We start from the raw sequence: 13912 nt of genomic DNA on the forward strand, positions 1-13912 counted from the left end.
CCAGCCTGGTCTACACAGTGAGTACCAGGACTGTGGGGGCTACACAGAAAAACTCAAGAAAAAAAAAAACCAAACACTTTTTGTTGGGCCAGAAAGGACAAGGGAAATTAAGCAATCAGATTAACTCAGCTGCAATACTGGCTACACAATAAGTTTACATGGAGAACACTTTTATTCAAAGGTAAGGGGCAGAGCCACACTCTAACTTGGTAGAACTCTGTCGACTTATAATGAGTCCAAATACAGATGGGAGATGATATGATAGACCCGGGGAACCACCTCTTAGCCAAGAAAACAATCAGCCATTGATGCAGGTGTACAGGCAGCTAACTGTGCAGGTGCACAGCATTTTGGAATTTAAATCTTTACCTCATCATATTTTATGAAGTAGAAAAAGATCAAGCTGTTTTAACAATACATAGGGAGCTTATGAATTTCAAGAATGCTGCTCTGCTGAGTGTTGATTTGGTAAATACTGCTGATAAAATTACCCATGGCCTGAGGTCAGTATTTCTATTTTGGTCAAGCTTCAAAAATGGCATATATAGCTTGATCATGCTAGCTCTTTTTGTCCTGGGAATACGTTTATTCCTGCCTATTAAAGCTTTTCTTCAACATCAACATGTTAGCAGCCAAGTACATGGCTTGAACCTGAAAATGGTCCCCCAGACAGAGTTATTAAATTAACAGGCTGGCAAGCCAAGGACAGGTAAGATTCTGCACAGAGCCTTACCAATCTAAGACAGAAGTGCATTGCTTTGGATAATGCACATTCCATGATGGGTAAGAAAGGTATTCTTGTCAGAATGACCTAAGACAGGCTCAGTCTTGTTAATGAAATAAAAAAGGGGAGAGGCGGAGAGCCTTTGGGGCTGCTTGGCAAGAAGCTGACATGGGCCAAGGACAAGGAAATGGGCTGCTTGGCAGGAATCTGACATTAGACTAGAACAAAGAAGTAATTTCAGGTAGGAATCTAAATCTTTGGCTAGAACAAAGAAGTAATCTCAGGCAGGAACCTAAATATTAGGCTAGAACAAAGAAGTAATTCCAGACAGGAATCTAAATTTTAGGCTAGATCAAGGAAGTAGGCTTCAGACATGAAAATGACCTTGGACTAGGATAGGGAAGTAGGCTTCCCTATACTTTGGTCATCCTTGGTAAGCCTTTAGAAACAGTGATCATGGGAGTGCTCAGGTAACTGGGTTTAATGCCTTGCTTTTTCTTTGACTATTTGTGTTTATTGTCTTGCTTGTTCCTTGACTATTTGCGTCTATTGTATTGCTAGACCCTCAACCCAGAACTGACCTTAATACATGCATGTAATCAAAATGGTATAAAAGCCTAAAGGAAGAGGGGGTATAGGATGGGGGTTCTAGGGAAAGGAAATGGGGAAAGGGGATGACATCTGTATTGTAAATAAATAAAATATCCAATTTAAAAAAAAATCGAAGTCATTCACTGTCGAACTGTATAATGATCTTGTGGTATTTTCTTAATCTTGTGGTGCTTTCTTAATGTGGAAGGAAGACATGGGGAAGCATAGATCAGCCAGGCAATCTTGAGGTAGGTGCTTTAAGATACTGTAAATAAGATACTACTTCAGAGACACCTGGAGATTAGAGTAGTAATATCACCCCAAATCGGGTGGCTTCTCTGCTCTAAAATCTTAAATTCCTTCAGGAGCAAACAATGCTCTATTCCAGTCTGCTTATTAAGTAGGTAATAAAATTACGTTATCCCAACTTCAGTTGGTGGTATCCCCTCATGCCTCCTGGGGCTGTGATGAAACACCATGACCAAAGGTAACTTGGGAGGAAAGTGTTTATTTCATCTTACAGTTCCACATCACAGTCCATCACTGCGGGAAGTCAGGCTGAAACTCAAAACAGGGCAGGAATCTGAAGGCAGGAACTGAAGAGGCCACGGAGGAATGCTGCTTGCTCAGTTTACTTTCTTATACCACCTAGGACTACCATCCCATGGTGAGACCGCCACCCACATGGTCTGGGCCCTTCCACATCGATCACTTAACTAAGAAGATGCCCTATAGGCATGCCTTCAGCCCAATCTTATATAGAGGCGTTTTCCAAGAATGTCAAGGTTGTGGCACAAGTACCTGGTTTTAACTATATATTCCTCAAGGGGCCATAACGGGAGCTGGTCAAGGCAGATGCATAAAACACATGCTTTAGACACTTCTTTTAAGAGGACCTGCTGAACCACAGGAGAGTAAGTGGTACCCTTAGGGTACCTCTGACACTGAGAGCAGTAAGAAGGAGAGCTTCTAGGCAGAAGTTCTAATTTTAGGATGGCAAGAATATATCTATTTCTGAATATCAAGTAAGAAAATACTAGAAACCATTTCTATTTGACAGATGGGTCCCATGTAGCTCAGGTTGCCCTCAAACTCACTGTAGCTGAGAATGGTCTTGCGCTCCTGCTACTCCTGAGTGCTGGGATCACAGAAACACAACACTCAGGCTCAGATCTGACTAATGTGCGTACACACCGATGAGACACAGTTAATACATGCACCCGGGAACATGCGATTGATGGTCCTCGAGCTGTGCTGCCTGGCAATCTGTTTTAACTCTAGCCTGACATCCTCCAAATGCTAACACCAAGGTCTTAAAGCCAACCTGGAGGGAGTCTGGGCCTTTGGCTGAGAGCCAGAGAGAGAAAATGTGCCACATAACAAGCCTGGCATTTAAGGATAGGTAAAATACAGCTTGCTCAAAGTCAAGGCAGTGGCTAGTCAGTCTTTGTTCCAGCAGATGTTAATACAGCTTAGCATGCTAATTCATCCTAGAAGGTGGTTAGCTTTCTGCCTTCCATCTTCTCAGACAGAGACAAGAAATTCAGCAAGTATGGATGGAGCACTGTCAGTGTCTAGCTACTGAGCAACACTGCCCTGGCTTTCCCAAGTGCACATGCACATGAACCCATGCACTATAGCAGAAGCAGGAGAAATGAGGTTATAACAGCAAACTGACAGAAACATCTCCTCCTCTTAGACTTGCATTGGTCAAGAGACCTCCCAGGCTGTCCACGTGGAGCTAGAAATCGAGGGGAAGCTGGGCAGAGGCCCTGGGCCCCAGCCTGCTCCTGAGTCTGGTTTGTCCACTGATGTGGCCATTTGGGTGAGTCCCAGTGGGAGCAGGTTGCAAAGACTCTGTGCTTCCCAAAAAGAAGACACCCACATGTCCCCGAACAGCCGAAACCACCCATTTATTTGACTGAGAACATTAAGAACAACATCAAAATTAAACACTCTTTAATAAAATTCCTATAGAAAACTGAAGTCACAGGGCAAGTACTTAGTTGTGTTTCCCAGGCCACTGAGGACTGAGGGCTCCCACGTGTCTTTGGAGAAGAAGCAGTAGTTTTGTTGGCTCCTGACATCCATTTACACAGCAAACCAGTAGTTGCTATTGCACATGTTAACATCACTCGTCGTCTAGCACCCTGACTATATGGTACCTCAACAAATAAATTAAAGATTTCCATGTGGCATGAATCCACTTCAATTTGAACTAATACCATTGAAAAATCACATTGTCTTACATTTTAATAAATACATTAATAACAGCTGGAATATTACTAAAATACTGAAATTTAGGTTTTGAGTTTATTCCATAAATAGATTCCTTTTCATTTGCTCGCTTCCTTGGACACATCTGCTCAAGTATTGTGTTCTATAAAATGAACTCTCAGAGCTACATAGAGAAACTGCATTCATATGTGCCTCAGTACTGAAGCAGCTGGAAGAACTGGATCCACAGTTAACTGAAAAGTAACTTAGGAAAAAGCTCTGATTTTGTAAAACTTTAAAACGCAGGCTGAAGAATACCAAAGAAACATCTTTTTATATAGAACTCCCACTAGAAATTTTATAAATATATTTGCAGCATATATATATATATATATCATATATATTATATTTGCCCCACCAATAGATTCTCAGCGAGTCTGGCTGAAATGATGCTATCATGATAAATATTAACAAAATTAGTGAGTTTTCACAGGTTTAAAATATTTCCTTTGAAAAATAATAAGTTCAACATAATCAATGTAATTTATAGCTCACACAATTTAAAAAGGAGAGGGAGATACCTTTCTTTGAACAGTTCCCAGCCCCCAAATGTGGTAAGTTGTTGGCTGAGTTGCAGTACTTGGTCACAACACTGAAAAGAAGTATTTACACCTCTCTGGTAAAGTACCAAATCCTGAAGAAAAGGAAGAAAAGATCCCAGACAGTCCCTAGTAGCATTCCTCGGCGTGCAAGGTCAGCAGGAAAGGTCCTCCATGCTGCTGCTGATGTTCATGGTGAGTTCTGGAAGCACTTGAGAACAGAGGGTGGGCATCAGGGTGGTTCAGACTAGGTTCTGCAGGACACCATGTTCTGAACTTCACTCTGAGCTTCAGGATTTCATTCCCTTTGCATTTCTGGCAGGGTCATGTTCAATAGTGCAAGTGCAAAATGGAAAGGAAACAAACAGGCAGGTGCGGCAGAGCAGGGCTACGACCTGTAGTCTTTCCGCACTGTGTGCGCCATCCAGTTCACTTTTGTGGTCCAGCTTTCCCTGAGTGCCTCATCAAACTTCTGCTTGAACTGCTTGAGTGCCTCCTCCTCACTCTTTCCTAAGGCAAGAGAGTCCTGAAACGGAGAGAGAAGTGTGATGTCACACACCCTGGAAGGAGACGTGCAAACACGTCATCTACAAGATGCTGGTGTGGCCAGCCTCTCCATGGGTCAGAGAATTCCATGTTTTCATGTAAATGTCACCTGCAGAGCAGGATGAACACCAACGTAGGACAACAATATGGTCTTAGCAAAGGAATTTTGGGGATGAAATTAATTTGTAATTGTTGGAAGACACCCAGCTGCTTTTCTGCTCTGATGACTGAAGGTCAAGGCAAACTGGTGGAAACCAAAGTGGCAGGCACCTACTGCCCCAGCATGTGGGCAACAGATGCCAGCACAGTAGCGTGGCACAGCATCTGCATGCCCCTTCTGCTGTGGAGAAATCATCTACATTACAAATTCCTTCATGTGAATGGCACAGGTTTGTTTTTCTTTTGGTGAACAGCAGAGGAAATGGCCTTGTTCCACTTCCTGTGGATGCTCTATTTTTAACAAGATGACTGGAGGTTGGTATCTCTTAAGTCTTCTTTATAAAAAATTTTTTTATAACATTTATTTTGTGTGCATATGCATGCCCATGCCTGTGAGCATGACTGTGCGTATGTGTGGGGTGTGTGTGTGAGAGTGTGCGTAAGTGTGTAGTTTAGAACAGATCTTTAGGAGTCAGTTCTCTTTCCAGGGATTGAACTCAGAGCTTCAGGCTTGGCAGCAGCCCACTCTCCCTGAGCCATCTTGCCAGCTCCCTTTGGACAAAAAAAGTATTTTTGAAAGCTTTTTGAGATAGGGTTTCTTTGTGTAGTACTGCATGTTCTGGAAATCCTTGTGTAGACCAGACTGGCCTCTAACTCAAGAGATCCACCTGCTACCTATCTAGAGAGTGCTGGCACTAAAGGCGTGTGCCACCACTGCCTGGCCCCTTTGGACGTTTTGAATAGAGCTCTAATGGAGCCCTGTGCCCACAAAGTCTAACACATATACAGAGAACGGTGTTTTACCTTAAGATACTGTATATCTTTGACCGATGTGAGCTCGGGGAGCCCTGCAGTCAACATCAGTGCAAACAGGGTGATGAAGAGATTCCCATGCCGCCGTAGGATGAGGTACGCATCTTCACAGCACTGGCGGAACCTTGAGTTGAAGAAGCAACCCAGAGCATGGCATGGGAGGTAGGTGGGACATTTGCAAAGGAAAACAAGAAGACATCTTTAGAGCCAGGGCACCTCTATGTATGCTTCAGCTCATGTGTGCCTTTCTAAAAATAGTCCCCAGACTATAATTTATGTAACTCAAGCTGTCTACAACCACAGGTCTCTCTTCAAACCAGAAATAATTAAGATTCTACAGTAATATGCAAGGCAACAACAATCCACATGCCACATTTGCCTGACCACTCAATGACTTTTGCCCACACTAAAACTTTTGTTCACATTTATTTATTCATTCATTCATTCATTCATGCCTTTATTTATCAAGTGTGTGTGTGTGTGTGTGTGTGTGTGTGTGTGTGTGTGTGTGTAGCAGGGACTAGGGGACAATGTGAGGGAACTAGTTCTCCTTGCACCATGGAATTCTGAAGCTCACACACTGAGCCCAAGCGTTGTTGCAAGCACCATTTCCTGCTGAGCCATCTCTTCAATGCCTTTTGTCCACAGTAAGATAAAGAAACAGAGGCAGTGTTAAGTAAGTGCTGGGGAACATTCGAGCAATGATGCTTACATCAAACCCGGGCTCCCTCTCTGTTCCCCACACAGAACGATACCAAAAAACCCTGTTCTCCCAGCGTCTTCCTGTCAAATATAATCTCCCAGATCTAAATAATCCTTAGCTAGTGTGATGCGTGGCGTTAGCTGCCCACTGACAGGATCTAGAGCAGCTGGGAGATGGGCCTCTGGGCGTGCCTGTGACTGTTAGCCTTGAGTGTGTTTAATCAGGGGGACGCATTAGGTGTGGCTGCTCCCTGACTGGAAGTCTGGAGAAGGAGAAGTGAGCAGCAACATGCAGTGTTCCCGGCTTCTTGGCTGTGAACACAAGGTGACCGCCCCTTCCTCAAACTCTTGCTCCCATGACTTTCCCACAAGACCCCTAAACTGTGAGCCGAATAAGTCCTTTCTCTTGTAAGTTGCTGTTATTAAGGTATTTATTTTATCATAGCAGCAGGAAAGTAATAAGACAGTTAGAAAATGTGAGTCAGCTGGTCAGAAGTGGTAGATATTTTTCCTGGACACAAGGGTAATACTCACCTGCCAAATTTTTCTGTGTTTCCCGTTTTTCCTTGTTGAATGACATGAATGAAGTCATAAGTAAGAATAAAAGGTACTCGCTCCCTTTTAATGCCAAATTTAGATTTGAAATTTCCAAGAATATGCCCAAAATCTATGTGGAAGAGCTGTAAAACAAATGGGATTTATTTTCCAATTAAGTCTCAAATATTTCTACTTGGTATGGCTTCTGTAGTGCTAGGCCCTATAATGTATCACCTGCTTGAGCCATTCACCTGATTGCAGCCGACACAGGACCCTATTGTATGCTCTGCAAGGCACTGGGCAGCTCTGGTCTCTACCCACTAGATGCTGTCGCACCATCCTCTCACCCTTATTTGGAACAGCTTGAACTATCTTTGAAAATGGCAAAGATTTCATGGGAGTATCTGGTTTAGACTGGCTTTGGTGGCTATCTTTTTCTTGAGAAACATGACATGGGACCGTAATGTCACTTCTCAGAAGCCATGGTGAGAGGCTGAGGCCAGTGAGAACCCATTTAAAAAACACAACAAAAACAGGACAGATGATGAGGTCCAGTGCTTGAGACCTTGAATATTGAAACTGTCTATTCCTGGGCCAGATGCGGTAGCACATGTCTTTAAGCCCAGCAGTTGGGAGGCAGAGGCAGGTGATCTCTGTGAGTCTGAAGTCAGCTTGGTCTACACTTGAGTTCCAGACAGCCAGGGCTACCTAGTAAGTCCCTATCTTTAGGGAAAAAAAAATCTATTCCAGGGCTGGAGAGACTGCTAAGGATCTTGCTACTAAGCCTTATGATGAGATTGATTCCCTACAAACAGATACAAAAATAAATGTAATTAAAAAAAAAATGTCTTTACATCCTACAGTTGCTTGCTTACAGTTGAAGGTGAGAGCCGCCTCTCCTCCCGGCTATAAAGGCTAACTTTTATTGTCGTATCAAGGTTCCACACAGCTATTGAAAAACTCTTGAAAGGCACTTGCCTCAAAACCTGACGATTTGAGTTCTGACCCCTGAACCCACGTGGTGGAAAGAGAACTGACTGTAGCTTCTATAGATGTGCAGGCAGGCAGGCAGGCAGGCAGGCAGGCAGGCAGGCAGGCAGACAGACAGACAGACAGACAGACAGACACACACACACACACACACACATACATGTGCACACACACCCCACGCAAAATAAAAAATAAAATGTAAAAACAATAGAAAAAAGTGACCATTCTAATTCCTAACTCTGGCATGTAGGCTGCTGTGTCTGAAAATCCCTTCACTAGAGCCAATCACATTTCTCTAGCATTTTGCAGAGTGTAGGAACATGCACCTGGTCACTTGTGCTTCATCCCAGATCTAACATGGGGTCTCTGCCATGGCGAGAACCCAGTGTCTGAGTCAGAAAATCAATTTCTTCTGAAACTATGTCTTCTGGGTCCTTCTGGGTGGCTGGGGAGAAGAGGGGACGGAGACGCCAGAGACGCCAGAGACGACTACTCTGTAAGGAACTCCCACAGCCCCGCGTTCAATCCTCTCTCGGACACTGCCTTGCTCTCTAAGACACTCAGGTTCCCATTCCTCAGCTCTGCTGGGCACGGACACTCGTCCTCCTTACTGACACTTGTCCCTCTTACTGCTGTCACCCCTACATCTATCTATCTATTGATGTCTTTCATTCACTGGATTCTCTTCCTATCGTCTTTCACTTTTAGACTTACAGAAGTTTCTGAACAATCTAGATGAGGTATGGGAGGGGGTAAGTATATAAGACAAAATACTCATTTTGGAACTACAAGTTAAAAAGAGTCTAAGTTTGGATATATGGCGTAACTATCAAAGCACCAGCAGACCACAGCATCTCCTAGGAGGTGGGAAATTCTGCTTTCCGGTCAGCACACCTCTGTTCCCAATACTCAGAGAATACTCAGAGGCAGGCAGATCTCAGTGAATTCAAAACCAGCCTGGTCTGCACGAGGACCCCCAGCTATCACCATATCCACATGTTATTGTTTACCCCAGGGCAACATTACATGGTAACCCAGACATTTCCACTATGGCATGCCTCTAGTTAACAGCAACTAAGCATAGCTAAATTGAAAACGTATCCAAGTGTTTTGTCTGTGTATAATAAAAAATGTTACCAATAACACTTAGTTGCTTCTGAACATTTTTATTTGAAATTAAATCACATCACCTGGTTTCCCTAGCTATCTCAGAAAGATACTACCTATATTTCTCCCAACTCCTGCGATGATCAAATTTGATGGTTAAAACAAAACAAAACAAAAAACCAGACTCGGGGTTGGAGACACAGATTAGTGATTGGTGGCTGAGAACACTGGTTGCAGCTTACAGCTTCTCTGTAACTCCAGTCTCAGGGAGTTGACACCTTCTGGCTTTGAGAGGCACCAGACATGCACATGTACACAAACATACACACAGGCAAGATACCCATATACAAATTAAATTTAGAAAGAAAACAGATCACTTGGGTTGCATCCTGATTTTATTATTTTTTTCAGCATTGGTTAGTTTTTAAAAGATCTTATTTTTATTTGTATTGAGTGGTTTTGCCTACATGTATGTATGTGTACCACATGTATGCCTGGTGCCTGTAAAACCAGAAGATGGTGTCAAATATCTACTATAACCTGAGTTATAGACAGTTGTAAGCCACCATTGGGTGCTGGGAAAGGAACCTGGGTCCTCTGAAAGAGTAGAGAGTGCTCTTAGCTGCTGAGCCATCTCTTAAGCCCCCAACTGGTTATTTTCTTAATTTTTCACTTATTTAGTTTGAGACAGGGTCTTAAACAAGCAACTTTCCTGCCTCAGACTTCTGAGTGCTGTGATTACAGGTATCTATCATCAAACCAGGTCCAAATACAAATTCTTGCAATGAAAAAGACTTTTAAATACTAAATAAAAAGACTTTTAAATACTAGCAATTGTTAAGCATTTAAATAAATGCTTAGCATCAAATGATAAGCAACACACGAAGCAGTGGCACCTAGGGTGGGGCTGTGTGCAGCAAGGTCCTCGGGCTATACTGGCAGGCGAAGATTCTAAGATATCCTCTCTACATGGTTGGCAGGAAGGTGAAAAGAAAAAACACACACTGCCATGACTGAGACCCACAGCCTCTGCAGTGCAGCTTACCTGGCCCGTTTTCTTCACCATGATGTTGTCACTGTGCCTGTCACCAATGCCGAGGACATAAGAGGCTACACAGTAGCCAGCACAGGACAGGGTGAACTCCTCAATCGCTCGGTCCAGGTCATCTCTAGAGACAGAGAAGCAACAGGAGTTAGAACTCCAAGCTGGGTGAGCACATGGGGCTGGGAAGGCAGATGAGTCAGGCTGGCTGCCAAGGTACTGGCCTAGCAGAGCCTCAGCCACATGTCCCTATGTCTCGGGAGTCCTGTTTCAGCGGGTTGAGAGGCCACCATAGGCTTTGTTGGATCATCCTTGGGCCTGGGAACATTTTTACCAGCTTGTGCTTGGGGTTTTAGCTTTTTGAAGGCAGGCTAGCACGAAGTTCACCATGGAGCTTGCCATGCTTTAAACTCACTGCAATTCTCTCCTCCCTCAGCCTCCTAACTGCTTCCTAACAGGAGGAAGCCATTCCAGTCAGGTGATCTGAGATTAGAATCCAGGCTTCCGAGCCTCAATCAGAAGTGATGACACAGACCCTTCGTAGAAGGCTCTAAGACTGAAATTGATCTGATTCTCACATGAAAGTCCCTGGACATCATGAATGATGACATTTAAAGCTGATTTTAAGTATTTGGTCAAAAATGCTTGGAAAGCATTTTCCTTCCCAGTGAGCGTTATCCTTACTTCCTAGAGTAGTGATGCTGTCCATTACCTTAACCATAGATAACACGTATTATCCTCACAGTGCTACTGAAGCAGGGTCTCATGATTGTCTTCTGCCTCCACCTCCAGAATCCTGAGATTACAGGCATGTGCAACTCTCCAGCTGTCTGTGGTACGAGGCATCAAACCCAGGGCCTTACAAGTACCAGGAAGGCATTCCACTAAGTGATGTATACCCCAACCCAGTAACAAAACTTTAAATATTTTTCTTTTAGTTTGGAGATATCAAACTATATAAACTTTGATCATAAAATTAACCTATTAGGGCTGGAAAGATGGCCTCGTGGTTAACAGCATTTGCTGTTCTCCTAAAGGATCTGAGTTTGGCTCCCCACATCCATATTAAGTTGTTTACAGTCACCTGTAACTCCAGCTCCAGGGCATCTAAACCCTTCTTCTGGACTCCATGGCCAGCTGTACTTGTGTGTACATACCCACACACAGACACACATGTATACTTAAAGTAACAATAAGGCTAGGCATGACACCATACACCTTTGATCCCATCCCCTGAGGAGCAGAGGCAGAAGATCTATTTCTGTAGTCTATAGGGTGAGCTCAAGGACAGCCAGGACTACAGAGCTGCCCATCTCCAAAAACTAAACAAAGCAAATAAATCTTTTAAAAGAATGAACCTACAAGAAACCCAAGTTCATAATTATATAAGTTGATGCAGAAACCCAAGTTCATAATTATATAAGTTGATGCAAATAAACAAAAGAGTTTCAATCCACTATCTTAAAAACATGTCCTAGCACGCTGCAGCGCGTCTATACTTTGCCACGAAGCTTCGAGACTCTTCGGTGTGGACACTTGAAGAGGGCGCACTCACCCAGAGTTGTACTCCTTGAGCCAGTTCAGGAGCGCATCTTTGTTGAAGGCTGCTGTGGCAGCCACATTGCTACTGTTCAGCTGAATGTCAGCGATTGTCTCAGAGGTACTCACAACCTCAATGAGGCCAGAGCGATCTCCTGTTGCTAAGCAGCCATACGGGAGCATCCTGAAAGGGAGAACAGACATAAGGGACCATGCTCTCCAGGAGAGGAAACATCAGTTTTTAAATTTTTCCTTTGATTTAAAATAGAAGAGTTTTATTACTGACGGCTTGTCAGTCAGTAATGCCATAAGAAAAATGAAGTTCCACCTTCTACTAGAGAATGAAACCTGGGGCATGGAATGGTTTACCAGAATGCTGCAGCTGAACGCATCATTTTCTGTAGAATTAGGCTCAGGAAGTATTCAATTTGCCCGCGCTGATGAACAGGATCATATCCAACAAACAAGAACTCATCCCCTTTGTACGCTAAAGCTCCAGAACCAGAGTCATTCTTTTTTTCGAGACAGGGTTTCTCTGTGTAGCCCTGGCTGTCCTGGAACTCACTCTGTAGACCAGGCTGGCCTCGAATTTAAGAGATCCTCCTGAGTGCTGGGGTTAAGACATTTGCCACCAACACCCAACGTTCTCCAATTTTCTAAAAACTGTATTATAAGAAGAAGAGTTACTTGTGGAAAGGCAAGATGCTTCCGTGGGAAAGGTGCTTGGTGTCAAGCCCAATAATGACTTGAATCCAATCCTTGGTCCCAACATGGTAGAAGGCAAGAACAGATTCCCGCAAGTTGTCCCCAGATTCATGCATAAGCCTCAAGACATGCACATACACAAATCATTTTTTTTAAAGAGTTACTCGCGCTGGTTGTAGTGGCACATGCTTGAACTGCCAGTGCTTGGGGGTGGGAGTCAAAAGTTCAAGATTAGCCTTGACTACATAGCAAGTTTAAGGACAGCCTGGGTTCCATGAAACACTTGCTTAAAACAGAGAGGAAAAAGAATACTTTGGTAATGGAGTGTACTACCTCGGGAGAGGCAAAGAACATTACACTAACTACAGACAATAGGAACAAGGCTGGGCATAGTGGGACCTGCTGTAAGATTAATTCATTGTTACATAGCAAGTCTGAGGCCAGCCTGGGCTATATGAGACCTTAGCCCAAACAAACAACCAACAGACATCATGTATGGCTTCAGGAAATGGCTGGATGCAGCTATGTGGCACACATTCTATCAGATGTCAGACACGATTCAGAAATAAGCAGTCCCTACTCTCACTAAGCTCGTGAAGCACAAGGCCCAATGTGGGTGTTGTCACCATGAGGAAACGCCTGGCAGGGGAGAGGGCTCAGCACCTGCTTCTCTTACAGAGGATGGAAGAAGTTCAGTTCCTAGCACCCACATCACACAGCTTACAACCTCTAACTCCAGCTCCAGGAGTCCTCTGGTCTCTGAGGGCACTGCACTCACATGCACAGACTACACAAATACATATAATTTAAAATTTAAGTCTTTTAAAAGTTTAAAAATGATCTCTAAGATAAAGAGATGGCTCAGTGGGTAAAAATGCTTGCTATGTAAGTGTGAGGATCTCAGTTCAGACTGCTCAAAATCTACATAAAAAGCCAGGAGTGCTGAGGAGACAAGGAAGGGGGAATTGATGGGGATTTCTGGGCAACATCCTAACTGCAGGTTCAGTGAGACATCCTCTTTCAAAGAACTAAGGTAGTGAGAGACAGGTAGACATCTGACTTCTTCCTCTGGCCTCTTGTGTGTGCCCCCCAACCCACACCTCTCTTCCCAGAGAGCTGAAAGCTTGTCTGATCTACACAGTAAGATCAAGGCAAACCTGAGCATCTTAGAAAAGCTCTACATTTCACTAAAGACCTTTTGAGGGGGGAGGACAGGAGTGCTCCAAGACAGGGCCAGAAAGAACACACGAGCAAGGTAAGACAAAGATACAATATTTTGGAAAGCTGGTATGAGGTCCTGTAGTTCATGTGAAGGTTAGAGAAAGAAATTGTGTGTGTGTGTGGGGGGGGGGGGTGTGGTGTGTGTCTGGGGGGCGCTGGGGGCTGAGTCCATTAGTGTGTATAACAATCAGATAAAAGGAGACCTGGATTAGTTTCTAAAATTACTTCTAAAAAGGAATTCAATTCTTATATACTCCTTTAAATGAGAGCAACACTGTCAGAACATTCTGGCAGACTGAAATACTCATCAATTGTTTCAGACCTATATTAATTTCTTCTCCTCTTTTAAAAAGACAACTAAGGAACAAGAAGTTTTTTACTAGTGCCTTTCAGCTATTGTGACACAACCCATGCAAAGCA

The 13912-nt window shown here is 43.7% G+C and overlaps 1 protein-coding gene across 6 annotated transcripts in view; it reads right to left on the minus strand.

Annotated features, from left to right (window-relative positions):
- Positions 1–3257: 3257 nt before the first annotated feature.
- Positions 3258–13912, minus strand: part of Pik3cb (phosphatidylinositol-4,5-bisphosphate 3-kinase catalytic subunit beta) — a 103242-nt gene continuing 92587 nt past the window's right edge. For all 6 annotated transcript variants that reach the window (XM_034484067.2, XM_034484069.2, XM_076917577.1 and 3 more), the window contains 5 exons: positions 11583–11750; positions 10031–10154; positions 6886–7031; positions 5641–5773; positions 3258–4657 (listed from right to left, as the gene is read on the minus strand). In XM_034484067.2, coding sequence (XP_034339958.1) covers positions 4520–4657; positions 5641–5773; positions 6886–7031; positions 10031–10154; positions 11583–11750 — 709 coding nt within the window. In that variant the 3' untranslated portion in view covers positions 3258–4519. The remainder of the gene's footprint in view (positions 4658–5640; positions 5774–6885; positions 7032–10030; positions 10155–11582; positions 11751–13912) is intronic.

Source organism: Arvicanthis niloticus, chromosome 21 (assembly GCF_011762505.2).
Source record: "Arvicanthis niloticus isolate mArvNil1 chromosome 21, mArvNil1.pat.X, whole genome shotgun sequence".
NCBI lineage: Eukaryota > Metazoa > Chordata > Mammalia > Rodentia > Muridae > Arvicanthis > Arvicanthis niloticus.